The sequence below is a fragment of the Corvus hawaiiensis genome, chromosome 17 (assembly GCF_020740725.1).
Source record: "Corvus hawaiiensis isolate bCorHaw1 chromosome 17, bCorHaw1.pri.cur, whole genome shotgun sequence".
NCBI lineage: Eukaryota > Metazoa > Chordata > Aves > Passeriformes > Corvidae > Corvus > Corvus hawaiiensis.
This window is the reverse complement of record NC_063229.1, coordinates 11,084,298-11,100,918: the sequence shown is the minus strand read 5'-3', so window position 1 is coordinate 11,100,918 and position 16,621 is coordinate 11,084,298. Positions and strand designations below refer to the sequence as shown.

General features: G+C 46.6%; 1 protein-coding gene across 1 annotated transcript in view; it reads left to right on the top strand.

Annotated features, from left to right (window-relative positions):
* The first annotated feature begins 1,494 nt into the window (after positions 1–1,494).
* COL9A3 (collagen type IX alpha 3 chain) overlaps positions 1,495–16,621 on the top strand; it is a 33,231-nt gene continuing 18,104 nt past the window's right edge. Inside the window, exons 1-11 of the mRNA XM_048322068.1 lie at positions 1,495–1,766; positions 2,900–2,977; positions 7,294–7,329; positions 7,935–8,006; positions 8,263–8,316; positions 12,020–12,055; positions 12,657–12,680; positions 13,132–13,185; positions 13,339–13,392; positions 14,105–14,146; positions 15,633–15,689. Coding sequence (XP_048178025.1) covers positions 1,701–1,766; positions 2,900–2,977; positions 7,294–7,329; positions 7,935–8,006; positions 8,263–8,316; positions 12,020–12,055; positions 12,657–12,680; positions 13,132–13,185; positions 13,339–13,392; positions 14,105–14,146; positions 15,633–15,689 — 573 coding nt within the window. The 5' untranslated portion in view covers positions 1,495–1,700. The remainder of the gene's footprint in view (positions 1,767–2,899; positions 2,978–7,293; positions 7,330–7,934; positions 8,007–8,262; positions 8,317–12,019; positions 12,056–12,656; positions 12,681–13,131; positions 13,186–13,338; positions 13,393–14,104; positions 14,147–15,632; positions 15,690–16,621) is intronic.

Genomic DNA, 16,621 nt, shown 5'->3' with positions numbered 1-16,621 from the left:
ATGTTCCAGTGTGTTTTGCGTTGCCTTTGCAGCCATCCTCCCAGAGGTGGTGTGGTGCTCTGCAGAGCTAACCAGGACTCTGCTTTGAGCCCCCCCTGGGGCTCTGGGCAGGGGGGCACCTGCCCAGCCTCGCTGTGCGAGCTTCAGTTCAGGGGTTTTTTCCCTCGGGACAAAAGGACAGGGGTGTCTTTGTGGTAACAATTTCTGTAAGTCACTGTGTCCCCTCAGCTCTGCTGCCTCTGCCTGTGGGTGTGGGATGAGAGGGTTACTGGGAGTCCTTTTGGTCTGTGGGGTGGGCTTGAAGGTGAACACTCCCAGGGCTCTTCCTGTGCTGTTGCGGGCAGGCTCCACCTGCTGCAGCTCCCCAAACCCTGGCTTGCTCTGGACAAGGTGTGGTGGAGGAATTTGGGTCTGCTTTGCCTTCCCTCCTGCCATAGTTGGCCTTAGTGTGGAGGAGGAGATACAAACTGTGCAAAGCTGTCCATGGGACTTCACTGCTCTCCCTCTTTGGGGTTCAGAGTGTCTAATAAAGGATTCCAGTTACTGTGAAGCCATCAGACTTACGGATGCATGTTCCCTTTCTGTCCCCAGCTGTCTGTTCCACAAAATCATGTGGGAACTTGGTAAATCTGAGTCCTTTATCCCTCCGACAAAGCTCTAGGAATCCTGGCTGCTGGGGAGCTGGACAGACATGCACAGTGTGCTCATACAACCCTCCTGGCATCAGAATGTCAAGCTGAAATGCAGTGTTTCAGTTCTTAAAGTTTGCTTTTCCACTTCTCATCTTCCTAGACAGCTGCGCTGTGTCATTTCAGCCCTGAGGAACCTTGCCACTGTTCCTCTCCACTTCCAAGCCCTGCTTTAGATGAAATTGTCTTTAATCCATAAAGGGAAGCGTGAAGCTCTTTGCAGGACATGCATCTTCATGAATCTATTGCCACTTGGGATCACCTAGCTGGGAAGTGTCCTCCTCTTCCTTCCTTGCAGTATTTCAATTTTTACTTTTTTTTTGTGGCTTTGAGAATGTTTCTCATCTTTCCTTCCTCCTTGTGTCTGTCTGTGATCGTCTTGTTTTCTGACCAGCATTCATCATTTCCCAAGGAATCAGTTAGTGCTCTTCAGATCACCCTAAAAAAACTCCGAAACCAGATGTGAACAGCCTCCAGAGTTAACAAAGCACCTCACTAAGCTGTAAGTGCATTTCTCGGTAGTGATCTTGCAGCGTTACAGGTTTGTTAATGTCCCTGCTGGCGTTAGGTGGCCTCAGGCATTGCATAACTCACCCTGTGATGTTTTTACCTGTCCAGCACAGAGGTGGTGATGGGCTTGGGGAAATCTCCTGGGTGAGACCTGAGGAACAGCTCTGTATTTGCAGCTGGAGTAACCCAATTTTGCTCCTGTGTCTCGTCTCCCAATCCAGCGCTTGCACAGGCTCCTGGAGGAGGAGGCTGGGGCTGCCCAGCAGGGCATGAATGAGAGCTGCTCTGCCTGCCTGCTGCTCCCCCTCCTTCTCCCACCTCCTCTGCTCCAAGCTCGGCCCCTCTCGCCTTGCTCCAGCTGGAGCCACAGGTTTATCTGGAGGCGAGGCATCTCTGCTCCGTAAGCTGAGACCCGGGAGGAGGAGGAGGGATCTGCTGGACCCTGGAGGAGAAAGGGTTTGGCCGGCCTGGAGGAAGGGAGAGAGGCAGAGCCTGGGCACCATGGCTGGATTCTCTGCCCTTGGGCTCCTCTCCCTGTGTCAGCTCTTGGCCACAGCATCAGCTCAGGTGAGAAACCTCATTTGTATCTCCTGCTCAAGGAAAATCCTGTAAGGGTAAAAGAGAGTGGGCTGTGTGTGTTGTACCTGTGGGGTGAAACGTGGCAGTAGGCAGGTTGTTAGTCTAAAGTTTATTACAAATGTGCACCTGGGTTTGTACCTGTGTGGGTAGGTGTAAAAACTGTTGGTTTATGTTCCTGTAAAAGTGTTGTTTTCCCATTCAGCCCTGCAATTATGAGAGAGAAAGCCTTGGAAAACGGAGATGTGTTGATGCAAGTGAAACAGTTTTCTTTTAAAATGAAGTAACAGATTTCCAGCTAGACTGATCTGATCTGGGTCTTTATCTGAATCAGAATTTCTTACTCACTTCCTCAATCAATTTTCAAATATTACAGCATATTTAGCCCTTGCTCACTTGAGACATGAAGCTGCCTTAAGCTTCCCTGTCTGGTGTTAATATTATTGTCTGGGGAAGTGACTCCTCAGTGAGTTTTTCATTGTTAGTGAGGAATTCTCGCAGCCTGGCTTGGGAATTCAGAACTCTGCTGCGAGCAGAGCTGCTTCTACAATGAAACCTTTGTTCCCTAAAGCTACAGCAAGTTGCTCTCTGGAGCCCTCTCCATACAGAAGTCATTGATTGGACCTTTCTTTCCTTCAACCCACCTCAGACCTTTCTGAAATCCCAGATTTTTAAGCGGCACTCTGCTCAGAGAGGAGACCTTCCCTTTCTCCTCCTGTGTTCATTGGTGTCTGCCTGGCTTTGCCATCACCCCATCAGACTGTGGCTATAAATTAATTATTTCTACCGAGCACTTGGCACCTTTTCCATGGGCTTTGCATTTCCTCCTCTGCCCAACCCAAAAAGTGCCTGTAGTCAGAACAATTTCCTGTACGATCAAACCCCTTTGCTGCCCAGTGACCAGCTTGGATTCCCAGTATAAGGCACCAGTGCAAGGAGCTGGGGATGTGCTCTGGGTTTTCCAAAGAGCCTGGCACTGCTCTGGAGGAACTTTGAGCCCACCCAGGCTGGCAGGGGGTGCAGATTTTGGGTTAAGCTGTGGGACTTGGCCATTGCTTTCTGATCTAGCCCTCTAGTGTTTCTTCTGATGCAAAAATAAGCTCTTGTCTTTCACTTTTCCTCAGTCCCTTCAGAGAATTGGACCACAAGGCCCTCCTGGACCACAAGGACCCCCTGGACCATCTGGCAAGGACGGCATTGATGTGAGTGACACAGGCAGGGGCTGGCTCGGGCGAGGGGTGGAGCAGGGGCAGAGCCAATGGGGCAGAGAAGCTGCTCTTGTTCTCCAGATCTGCAGCCTCTGGACATCCTTCAGGGGTGGATGGACCTGGAAAATCACTGTCCTTGCAAGAGACCTCATTCTGCAGGAGTCAGAACAGCGAGTGGAGGTGCTGAGCAGCCTCAGGTTCTTTGCAGCATCAATCCAGGGAGAGCTCAGGGGTTCGTGACCCTGCTTGCAAAGTAGAGTATTTCTCTTTTGGCACAAGGTTGAGTGCAGGGGTACGATGTGTGTGTGGTCAGTGCATATTCAGTAGTTCAGAGAGAGATTTATGTGATGCTTCAGAGCACCTACATTTCTAGAGAGGCTACAAGAGACTTAAATATGCAGCACTGGACACTGCTTTTATCTTAATAGTTTTATTTCAATATTGTCATCATGGTTATCCCTCACTTTGGCACATGACGTGTCAGGATCTGGCTCGTGTGTTGGCAGACCTGAGTCTGTAGTGGCCCAAAATGAAATGGAGGGTCTTTGTTTCAGCAGGCAGCTCCTTACACCTCCTGCAGAGGGAGAAGACTACATAACCCAGGACTTAATGGAGGAGAAAATCTTGTTCTGTTACTTTTAATTGATGTTTCCATAGATATTAAGAATATTGCTTCCATGCATCTGTTGGATAAGGACTGAACTGTGTCCTGTAGTTGGCAGTGGATAAATGAGCATCACATGGACCTTCAGCAAGACCATATCAAATGTGGAAGTCTGGGTTCCTGCTTCGATTTCCAGTTTGAGCAGCTCTTGTCTCTCTGAGCTGCTTATGGAATAGTGCAGGGGTTTTTAAAGCTCATCTGAAGTACATTTATTGGAATTGGGCCCTTAAGCAACCTTGAAAAAATCTATTCATTCCATGCAGGTCATTTTCTTTTGGATAAGGAGGTAAAAAAAAAAAAAGTATGAGTTCCCTGGAACATGGTGAACAAGGAGTGTTTGTGCCTGCGGTGGGGAGCTTTCCCTGCAGCTCCCTGACCCAGGCTGGTCTGAAGAGAGAACCTCATTGATTTCCAGCTGCTCCCTCCGAGTGTCCTTTGGGCTAATGTTTTCCTGGGAATCTCACTCTGGTTTTGTAGTGTGAGATGTTCAGAGCTGGCACCTTGGCAGCTTCCACTGCTTTTCGTGGCTTCAGGGGACACCCCAGAAGAGGGCAAAGGACACATGTTCCTGTTTGCAGCAGTGGAGTCCCTGCAGCAGGACAGTGCTGTGGCCAGCAGGCTTTGGGAAAGGCTGGCTGTGATTCTCTATGGAAGCAAAAAGAGTTTGGGAAGTGTGAAGCCCTTCAGACTTCAAGTTTCAACTTCTGCAGAGAGGAAATGGGGAAGAAACCCCACAGTTGTTCAGTTCCTGCATTCCACAGGATATTTAATTCTGGAACAGCCCCAGCATGGCTTCTGATTGCTCTTGGAAACAGGAGCCCGGGGAGGTGTCAGTCATGGGGACCCACACCCTTTTATCCACAACTGAAAGCTTTGGAAGGCTCCCCGTGGGACAGGATCAACTAGCAACATCTAATTAATGTGAAGAACTTAGTCCTAATAAATCAAATGGCTGAGTAAGGTGTTTAAGGTGCAAAGTCCTGCAGCCCCAGCTTTGGGCTGGAGTTCTGGCTACGCAGGAGTAGTCTCTTATTTGAACAGACTTGAGCTCCATCCCTCCTATGGATGGAGGATGTCAGGGGCCCTGGTCAGGTGAGATGGTCTGGCTGTCCAGGGACAGGCTCCAGGATGATTCCTGCTCTTCAACAGGACATTGAGTCCTTTCAGAAAAGGCACAGGAGGAGGTGCTGGGCTGTGGCTGGTGTTGAGCACAGTCACGCAGCCTCCCTGCTTAAGAGCTGCCCTTTTTTTGTCAGTACACTCCAAAGAAGGATGGTATATAAAATTCAGCACTACTCTGCATTTTCCTAGTGCTGCATGGGGGGGGATCATGTGGATCCTGAGTGGCAGTGGCGTTCTGCCACTGCAGAGTGAAAACATTATTTTATTTTTCTCTTGGTGCTGAGACTTTTTTTTTAAATTGCAATTGAAAATTTTCTGCACTGTATTCCTGAACTCTGTAAGCCACTCCAGCCAGGTCATCTGGACAGGTGACTTTGGATGAGAGTGCTGTGGAAGTGTTGCAGGATGTCTTTGAGCTGGGTGGGTGCTGCCGAGGTGTTCAGCAGTCTCTTACCATCAGCTGTGAGCAGTGAGAGGTGCAGAACATGCAGCTGAATTATTCAGGATATCTCCTTGGATGAACCCCATCAGCACAATTTCTCAAAGGCCCTGCTTTCATCCCTGCCTTTCAGGGGGAGCTGTAATATTAAGTCCCTCTGAAATACTTTATAATTAAAGCCTTTAACAAGCCTCTTGTTTCATACTCGGTAACAAGCAAAATCTCTCTCTCCCAAGACTAGAAACAGCATGTTTTGATGGAAAGAATTAGTGACAAGTTCCTGTGAATTATTTCTGGGGATGTAATTCCCTAAATTGCTAATAAGCAATTGTCACTTTTCAGAAATCAAGGGGGTTTTTTTCTTGCTTTCTCTCCTGGCTTGACTTGCTGAGAAAGACTAAACTTCCTTCCTTCTGACACGGCACCAGGAGAGCATTTCCTTTTGCTGACAGCCCTTGCCTCTAATTCCTGGTGATCTGGCATTAGGGGTACAAACACTGATTAGGCTTTTGATTCAGCTCTCTGAAGTTCTGGTGCTCCTGCAGAGTCCTGCAGGGGTCCACGATGGCAGGATCAAGGTTTAAGATGGTCCCCAGCAGCCTTTGCTGGTGCTGTGACCTCGTGGTGCAGAATCCCACCATGCAGGCAAGGAAAAATGCAAGGGGCTGGCAATCCCAGGTGCTGGAGGAGGGAGCAAACCACCCCTAGTGCCATTTCCAGATGCCTTTTCATTTCAAAAGAACTGCTCCTTTCATTTCCTTGGCAGGAAACCTTCCCCAGCCATGATAGTGATAACTATTTATGGAAAAGCTGTGGGCAAAGGATACTGAAGGAGTTGCTTCAGCAAGTCAGAGCATAAAGATGCCTCTGTTCAGGGACCCTCTGGTCGGTCAGTGGTGCAGGACAGAAATCCTGAGCAGCTCCAGGCAGCCAGGCTGGAGAGATGTGCCCACAGCCTTCCCAGTAAATATAGAAATATGCTATAAATCCCACAGCTCTGCATACGCCTCCTGGCTCCTAATTACCAGGCCCATGGTGGGATGGTGTTATTTCCAGCCTTGCTCTGTTAACAACTACCCTTCTTCCACAGAGATTTTCTTCTTCCAGGGTACCAACTTGCCCCTTCCCCTCTGCTGGCCCACAATACCTCTCACAATATTCAGTGCACTTATCCTAAAGCCACGAGGACTGGGTACCCTCTGGACTGGGACACAAAGTGGTTTTTTGTGGGATGAGGTGGAAACCAAGCTCCAGTCGAGCTCCTGCTGTTCACGAATGTTTGTTTCTTTTGGGGCCTAACAATAAAATACAAATTGTTATTTGGAGTCTACACACACATTTATGAATGGCATTACAACTGGCTGACCTGGAAGAAGTGATTAAAGACTTATAAAATACTGTCTCACAAGCACCTTTAATGCTGTTCTTAGAAGTGTCTTTTTATTAGAATAGAAAAGAAATAGAGTGCTTTTGAAATATTATATGAAAATTGTGTTTAGTCCAGATTGTGCAATTGGATTAGGTGGAAATCAGTTGGGGGCTGTGCTCATTTGCTTCTCCTGTCCAAGTTTAGTCATATGAAGAAAATCATTGCAGACAGTTTCTTCATTCTTCACTTCATGGTAATCCCCAGCTCCTGGCAGTACCACAGCTTCATACTGTGCCCTGGAAACCTGGAGTTTACCCCTGTCTCCCTCTGTTTCCCCAGAGAGATGTTTGGAAGCTGTGACACCCATCCAGCTTCCTCTCTGCCTCATTTGCAGACAATCCCAAGTGCAAATAACTCCTAACTATGCCTGGAAGAAGTTGGAGGTGGTGGGGGCACTGTTCAGGAGCACTGGTTCTCTCTGGGAGGCTGGGGATGTGGATTTCCCCAGATTTGCTCCCGTAGATGTTGGAAAAGGCTATCCAGGCTCATGCTGCTTAGGGGGTAGCAGGGTTTAGAGCATCAGCTCCGTGAGACTGAGCGTGGTAAACCTTGGAGTGGGCACAAGGAGGGATTTGAGTGCAGCTGGGAACATCAGTGGTGGAAAAAGTCACCAAAGCAAAGTTCAGCACTAACACTGCCTTTTCTCTTTCCTCTAGGGAGAGCCAGGCCCTCCTGGTTTGCCAGGTCCACCAGTAAGTATCTCCTGCTTGGTATCGACTTGTCCATCCTTCTGAGAGGATGCAGGGCACGAGCTGGCACTTACAGCCTCACTTTCCTCTTCATCTGCCACAGAATTCCCGGGAGCAGGGATGCTCAGCGCTGCCCCAGGGGACAAACACAACCTCCTGCTTCAGTGCTATCAGTGAAATAAAATGAAAATTAAATTAATGAATGAAACAAGTGAGATAAAGCTTGTGCATCACCTGTATAATGAAATTATTGGCACCAAGCCACATCACACGGTTATTTCTGGCACTGCTCTGAGTCTGCTTCAGCTGCTCAGTCTGCCAAGGGGTGCTTAGAATTGTACCAGGTGGCAGAGCCCTTTGCTTTGGCCACTTACTGCATCCCTTCCTACCCCTTACTAAGAACAGCTTGTGAGCATGTGGGAATGAGCCAAAGCGCTGAAACTTAGGATTTGGATATGGATTCATAACAAGATTTGCCTCTCTTCATGGGATTGTCCCATGTTGCATGGTGTAAAATCAACACATCAACAAATGAGCTTCCATCCTTGCACCCCTGCCACGCTTCTGTTGCTATGTTGTTATAATAATTGACTGTTTACCTCATGTAGGGGCCAAAAGGTGCACCAGGGAAGCCTGGAGCTGCAGGTGAAGCTGGGCTGCCTGGCCTTCCTGGAGTGGATGTGAGTATTTTGTCATCTTCTCATAGGTCTTTTAAATCTTTCACATTGGCAGGAGTGTTTTCCTGATGTGTCTCATCAACTTTCTCTGTGCCTACTGGGGAAGGAATATGAGTCCTGGACTTACATGCATGTCTTGCATATCAGGAGAAATTGAAGGGGAAGCATCTCTTGGCTGAATCAAGAAATATGAGAACAATTTTGAGATGTTTTGCTGACAGGATGGCACTCTCTTGATCTTTTGGGTTTTTTTTTACAGGGTTTAATAGGAACTGATGGCCCACCTGGCCCAAATGGGCCTCCAGGAGACCGTGTGAGTACCCCATTAGATCCTAGGACCCTTTAAATGGTCATTGCCACTGATTGTAGTGATGATTTTCACTTTCTGCTGTAAATTGGTGATATTCAAGCGTTGATTTTCATGTAAACCCTTGCAAAATACTTGGATCCTTGAAATGCAGTCCCAGGTGGGTTTTCATTAAGCAGGGCATGAGATCCACCTTTCTTTCACACGGCTTTGAACCTGCTTGGGTTGCCTCAGTGGTGGCTGTACTGGGGATATTTCAAGTATCCAAAAAGTTTCTTGAAGCAGTCGAGAGACTTAATTATGAAGTTTATCAAAGTGAAGTTATTTTGGCCTTTATTTGCAGTCTGAGCTGGCAGATCTGCGTTGTTTATAATTAATGCTACTGTGTATTAATTGTTTAAACTTTTGCCTTTTATTATTTCTGGAGCTGTCCATATGATTGCATTATTAGTTGCCATAGTGTTCCCCAGGCAGCCTAGCAAGAAATAAGAATTGTTTCTGCTTCCTGCATATTCCAGCTCTGCTGAGGGGCACCACAGGGACAGGGAAACAACTGCCAGAGATGTTACAGATGTCCTTCAGATCATCCCCAGTCATCACCCACACTTAAGCCTCCCTGTGACATTAAGGAATAACAATTAATGAGCCACTCAGCACAGATTGTGAGCCAGCATGGCTATTCTCCTGTCTCCCAGATGGGAATATAAGGCTTGTATCCACAGCTGGCTTGCTGGCCTTTTGGACTGGGGGCTGCAGTGATGGGCTGGATTTTTGTAATACGTTCAGTATATCCCAATAATCCACTTATTGCCCCAAGGACTTGCTCAAATCTAAAAAATCTGTGAGTTATATAAAGGGATGAGTGGTACAGCCATGTATTTTAGAGCTGTTCTTCTTCCTTTCCCATGTGACAGGCAAAGTTTGTGTGGCCACTGGGAAAGTCGAGTGGCAGGGCCTGGACATCCTTGTCACAGCTCCGGACATCCTGGTCACAGCTCCCAGCCTCTGTCCATCACCACCACCCTAAATCCCCCTCCTTTTCTGTCCCTTGTGCCCTTCTTTCTCCCCAGAGATCCAGGGCTGTACAATCCTGGCTACTCTCAGACATTCTGTGGGAAGAGTCCAGCACCATCTGGGAACAGATCCCTGATTTTTAGACTAGGAAAGCTCAGGACCATGCGCGGAAGGCTGTGAGCAGCTCTGTGCCCTGTTCTGTGCTGTGTGGCAGTGCCTGCCCATGCCCACGTTAGCTCACAGCTCCTGCCTTGCAGGGTAATTGAGCAGATAATTTCTGGGCAGCAGAACTTCCTCTCTGACTGCTGGGCAGGAGCCCCCAGACAGAGCTCACACCCAGGTTTGCTGTGCTTTCCCACATCTTGTAACTCAGTCTGGCAGCATGGGGCAAACCTGGGACCCCTCGTCATTTATGGGAGCTTTTCAAGGTCAGTGGTCCATCTGGGAAATTGTTTTAATTGGTCTAATAAAAACCTGGGAAAAGGGAAAAGACCTCTAAAAGCTTCAGCACTCTAAGTGAACAGCATTGTTGGTCTGACTCTTTTTTTCTCCCTATCTTTTATATTTCAGTCTTGCAGGACTCACTGAAATAAGCTGTCTACTTATTGTTGTGCATTTGAATTCATGCTTAACACTCTGTTTTCTTCTAAATAAGCTTAGTTTTTTGAACTGGAGTGTCTGAGAGCAAAGCTTTTTAGTGTAGGGAAGTGGGCTCATGGAGTTTTCAGTAATACTTTATTGCCAAACATTTCCAAAAGGATTTTTATCCTAAATATCTCCCGCTGCTCTCACCATCGATTAGCTTTTCTCCTGGTTCTGCTTACAGACTGAATAGATCAATCCTACTTGTTTTTTCAATTTTAAAAACCCTTTATTTTCAGCTGGGGTTGAGTTGGGTTCTGACCTCTATGTTAGATACTTGTGTCCTTCACTGAAAAAAAAACCATTTTGAAGTTTGTTGCTTTACACTGAAAGCAATAAGGAGAACATAATTATTCACTTTTATTTATGAATGTCATAATAATCAAGTATTTTCCACGCTCCATAATTGTCTATTCACAGAGTAAATTACTATAAAATGAAAAATTATGGTGTTACTGTTTTCTAATCAAAAGAGAAAGAACATTGTTACCAGGAGAGCGAGTCTAGTCAGACAATGTTATTAAAATTGAGATGTAAATTAGAGTCTCTCCTTTGCACTTACTGCAGTAGCATCAGCTCATTCAGGCACTTGATAATCCCTTACCTTACCAGGAATGTTCACTGCTGCATTCTGCACCTTACACTCTTCAAGATATCAAAATTAGGGAGTGTAAAGTAACAGCATTTGGCATTTTGGGTGCTCTGCCAACTTTCTGGCCTGTTGGTCAAAGCAGAAAGGGGCGATGCAGCTGCTTTCAGAATTAGGGTGCAAGTCAGGAGGTGCCAGGAATTCAATGTTTTCCCTGCAGGAGGAGATCCCAGTTTGCCCCTTACAACCATCAGTAATGGTAAGGATTTTCAGCCTGAAGATAAAAGTGAGTGGAGGCAGAGCAGAGTAACCTGCAGCAAGAGAAATGAATGAGCTGACATTCACAGCATGGCTGATTTTTATTGGATTACAGTCCCCTGCTCACAAGACCACTCCTAACGAGGCCTTGGGTCCTCCATGTCTTTCTCCTTAAGCTGAGCAAGGGAAGACATTTCTAATCTTTGGTGCACAGAACACGAGGAGAGGGCAGGCGTCACCCCTGGGGTCACAGTGAGCAGCTGTGTGTGCTGGGATGTTCTCCAGGTCTGCCCATCCACCTTGCTCTAGGGGCAGACACCGTTTAATTCCAGCTCAGGACATCATCCTCGAGATGTTTCTGTGCAGCATTTTGGGGATGTTTGGAAAAGAGGTTTGGACTGGGGAGAGGCCATGGAAACTTTGTCTCTGTGCAAGGAGATGTCCTTGCTTTGACCCTGGACCCTGGTCCAGTGGAAGGTGTCCCTGCTCATGGCACAGGGGTGGAACAAGGTGGTCTTGAAGGTCCCTTCCAACCCAAACCATTCTGGGATTCTGCTTCAGAATGATCACCCCTGATTAATTTTACAGCCTGCTGGCCAGCTGGCAGCTTTACAATGCAGCAAAGGGGTTAAGGAGGTCTCTGTCTTCTTCTCTTTAGTCAAGCAGGAAGTTCACAACTTCAAGGGTGACTTAATTCTAGTCTAAGCCATGAGATGACCAAGCTTCAGTCAAGCCTAACAGTAGGAATTCAAACTGGGAAAAGGAGACTGGGAATTTGCTAAGGAGGTTAGTGAAGAAACAGAAGCTGCCAAATCTTTGGCTTTGCTTGAAAGGGAAATGGATGAATTAATAAAATTCACTAGAATAAGTCCAAAATTTGTTAATAGTTTTAGAAAACTTAGTCATTGGAGCTACAATATGAATGTATTATGAATGAGAATATTTCAAGTAGATAAAAGTCAAGTTATGAACATTTAGATATTCATGGAGGATATTTAGATATTCATCTGATGCCAGCTGGGATTTCTAGGGTAATTATCCATAAGTTTTTGTCCCTATATGTGTGAATTCAGCTGAGCATCTCCAGTTGTGTCCTGTTTCTGCAAGACACTGCTGGAGTTTCCAAGGAGAGCAGGCCTTGGTGACTCCCCATATGGAGGTTTCTCTTTTATCCCTGCTAATTTTTATCCTGTTTTATTCCCATAGGGTGCCTTAGGACCTGCTGGGCCACCTGGACCAGCTGTAAGTACCTCCCAGAACAGCACATGTGATGAAAGTGTGCAGTATTATGCCAAAACCATCACCAAGAGAGGATGGGAAGCTTTGTTTCCCAAACAAAGGGATCAAAGTCTGAATGAGTGAATATGTTGTTTGAAATGTTTAAATATGTATGTGTGACCTGTTCTGGTAACACAGGACCTGTTTTGAGCCTTTGAGGTGCTGTAAAAGCAAACCAGCTTGGGATACAGACTGACATATCAAATGCTATTAGAATCATTAGACATTACCTAATGTCTATCAGAATTAAAAGGAAAAGAAAAAGGAGAAATAGATAAACTGGAATGTTGTCTTCCTCTCCATGTCCCACTCTTGTGTCAGCACACATTACTTTTCTTACTGATGTCTTGTAGGTAACAGCAATGGAAAGAGAATACAAATTATTGGAGGCAACAAAAGGATTCATCAAGACTCTGCTCTGATTGAAAATTATAATAATTAGGGGCAAGGGAGTGATAAGGAAACTTAGGAAAAAAAAAAATTAGCAGTGTTTTCCGAGGTTTTCTTTTCTTCCTGTATGTTTGGTTTCTGAGTGATCTTTTACTGTTTCAAATGTTGTTTCCAGGGAAAAGGACTGCCAGGACCTCCAGTAAGTAATAAGAATATTTTTTTCAAAACAAAGTTATAAATTAAGATTCTGATTTTATTGGATACCCTGAGTGTTACAAACCCACCCCAGGACCCAGGCAGAGGGACTTGGAGTCCTGCAGATCATCAGCCTTGTGGGATTTTTATCCTTGCCCCCACCCTGGGGAAGCTGGCTCTGGTTTAAACACAAGGCACAGCAGCCTTGTAAACACTGGAAGTGCCCAGTTTGGGGGCAGCTTTTGTTTGGTGGGTTCCTGGGAGCTGCCCTGTGCCTGAGGGATGCAGACTGGCAGTGTATTCCAGGGGGATGTGGAGTAAAAACAGGATGTGCGTTGGGAAGCTGGTGGTCTGGTGCAGGATGGAGCTCCTCGGGGGGATTGGGCAAATGGGGGCAGCCAGCAGCCTGGGCTTTGGGGTGTCATGATGTAAAAGCTCTTCTCTCTGCTCAACAGGGACCCCCAGGACCCAGTGGGCGCCCAGGTGGACATGGATTTCGGGGTCCTTCTGTGAGTTTCTCCTACCATTTAATCCCCATTTACTGAATGTGCCACAACCACAGAAGAATGAGTTTCATTTTTGTCTCTTGCCTCACTCTGAGGAGATATTTCCCTTTGCATTTACATTGAAAGGGAATTCTTATTATTTTTCTCTCTTTTTAGGGACCTTTTGGTCTGCCAGGATTCCCAGGGCCTCCTGGACCACCTGGGCCTCCCGTAAGTTGAGACTTGCAAACAAATGGGAGAAAATTCCTGGGGCGAGTCTGGAATTTTCTTCTTGCTGCACTTTTTATTTGCTGCCACTACCATGAGCATTCAGCAGGGCATAAACACCGTGCCCTGAGAAGAGCAGGGACTTTTCCCTGGCTGCACCTGGATGTGTTGATGATCTCTTGTTTGTTATTTGCGCTCTCTGTGAGGAGGGACCCAATGACACCGCACCTTTCTGGCACACAGAGCACGGGGTGGGCTGCTTGTTCTCTCAGGGAAAGTTTTTGTGCTTGCATGGATCATGATCTGTTCTTGTAGGACCAGCAAGTGGGGCTTGCAATCAAGTCCCTGCTTTGGGTTTGCTGTGCCCTCTCTGGAGTGTTGAACAGTGGGATTGGGACGTCTTTCCCAAGGAGTTTTCCCCAGGCCAGGAGGAAGCCAGGCACAGCTGCTCTCCTCTACTTGCTGCTTTCATCACCTAAGGCCCAAGACTCTTCCCCAGCCCAGCTGTGCCTCTCCAGGGGATGGTTACACCCTTGATGTGTCTGGTTTTGAGGACTGGTGCAGCTCATAACACTCTAGGGGCAGCACTTTAGACTCTGGGGCTATGTGCCTTGTGCTGATCCAGCTGAGCTGGCTCTGTAAAAATCATCCTAGAAACTGTGTTTCCTCCTCGTGTTTGTCCTGTATTTAAAAGCCACCATTCCCTGAATTGCAGGGTCTTCCAGGCGCCCTTCCCGATGGCGGCGGGGACCTTCAGGTAGGTTTTTCTTTATGTAGCATGAAAATGAGCTTTGGTTTAATCCCTGATGTGACTTTTGCTTGGCACAGCTGGGGGAGTGTCAGACCATTTAACATGCGCTGTTTAGACCTGCAGATGTGGGTTTAAACCACCTTACCAGGATGCAGAAGAGTGGGGGGGTGTTTCCTGGGCTGAAAGATTTTTTGAGGAGGTAGATGTGCACTGGCACAGGGTGCCCAGAGAAGCTGTGGTTGCCCCATCCCTGGAAGTGTCCAAGGCCAGGTTGGATGGGGCTGGGAGCAACCAGGTGTCCCTGCCCATGGCTGGGTGTGGAACATGACAAGATTTAAGTTCCCTTCCAACCCAAACCATCCTGTGATTCCAGTGCTGGTGTTGTCCTTGATTTTTTTCTTCCCAAAATGCACATTTTGCATACATTCTTCAGGTGCTAAACAACTTCAGCTTTTGGTAAAAGACAACAGCTTTTCATGCTTCCAACCCTGCCTTGTGACAGGAAAGGCTGTGAGTGTAGCCCTGTTTATTTCCAGGGATGGTGGCACCGGGTTCCTGTGGACATCTGCTTTGTTTAGGCTTCCTTCCTTCGGAGAAAGCCTTGATCCCTTTCTTTCAGGAGAACGAAAGGAGTGCTAAGTCCATGAACGATGGAAGTGACATTTGCAGATTTCACAGCTGTTGTTGTGACAGCTTCTTTGGTTTTCTAATTGGCATGCCCCAAAAAAAGCTCCGAGTCAGTTTAGACTGCCTTATGGCACATCACATGGGAGTTAATAGGAAATTAGGTTATTTCTGCACGTTTAATTTAAGTTACCCTGTGGAATAGACTAGAAAATTAAATTTTTGCTACAGAGGTGCTGCCTGAAGTTGTATTAAAAGAAAAAAAAAAAAAAACAAACAAATTAAGAGCTATTTGTAAAGATTCAAGAGTATGGCCTTTTCCTCATTAAATTTCCATGCATATTCTGATTTGTTCCCAGTGAAGCTGAAGTTCCCACCAGGGGCTCTGCCAGCCCTAGACATCTGCAGATATCAGTTTATAGGTATTGGTTTTTTTGTTGGTGCCCTTCAATTAACTCTGATGCCTGTCCTTGCTGCACTTAAGGAGCTGGCTAAAGGAAATCAATAGGGATCAATTACTGCAGAGGATTAAATATGGTCCTAATGATTTACAAAGAAACTGATCCAGCTGCACTGGGAAACTTGGGTTCTTGGGCATTTTGGACTGTGGACACTGTCAGCCTTCAGAAAATCTCACAATCCATGTTCAAAGTGGAGCAGGCCATTCATAAATCATTATTTTGTGGGATACCAGGACCTCCAGGACCCCTTTCCATAGGGAAATGTTGGTCAATCCATGATGCCACGATTCCACTAGATTTAGTGGATTTAGAGCCAAAATCCACATGACTTTTCACCTAATGGATGCAAGCAGCCTCCCTGGGTGTGATGTGTGCCTGTTAAACCAAAGTGTTTCTGTTCCCTGCAGTGCCCAGCTCTGTGCCCACCAGGCCCCCCAGGCCCCCCAGGAATGCCAGGCTTCAAGGTAAGGAAACATCACCTGCAATACAAGGATCTGTCCCCCAAAATAAACACCACTAGGAACCCCTGGGATTAAATTGTATCCACGGTCCATGTCTCCTGTAGGCTCACACCTCCCAAACCAGCCATGCATTTGCATTTATTCCAAATGAGATTTAACCCTTGGCATAGATTAAACCCCCCTGCAAGCCCAGTGGGGCAGAGCTGGTGGACAGGAACAAACAGGGGCAGCAGTTCAGGGCTGCCTCAAGAACCAGGTGCTGCCTTTCCAGGCCTGCGAGCTGGAAAAACCTCACAACTTCTTAAACTGCAAACTTACATAATTAATATAATGTAATTTAGTTGCTGTTTTTATAGCCAGTGTAGCACCAGGTAGGTTTATGTTTAGTTGTTGGGCTCTGGTATATAAATTCAAGGTTTCCACCCTCAGGAGTTAAAAGTCTCCTCCTCTGTCCCCTCTCTGGTTCACATGAAGTCTGTGCAGTTGTGGATTCAGCAGTGAGACAAAGTAAAAAGTGACTCAAGGTCTTTTAGCAGGATTTAGAAGTTGGCAGTGAGTGGGAGAGCTCCTAGGGAATGCTCTCAATTCCTCCTGAACTGACCTTTCTCAGGTCTGCTTGGTCTGTGCGCTGAGTCATAAATATAATTACAAATACAAGATGTTTAGGACATAACTGCTCAAAATTCATAGCTCATGAAAAGGAAAACCCTGTGAAACTCTCCAATTATGATGCAAATGATGCACAGGACCTTTGTTGTGGTGAGGAATAACATCTGCCATGGCTGAAATTGGGCTGGGTCTCTCCCACGTAATAGGAAGAGAGCCAAGACACAAATTGAATCAGAGCTTATATAAAAGCTTTCAGTGGGACATGGATTTCTTTGCAAGCTTGATGATGCAGACATTAAAGATGACCTAAAAAGGGACGTAAAAGA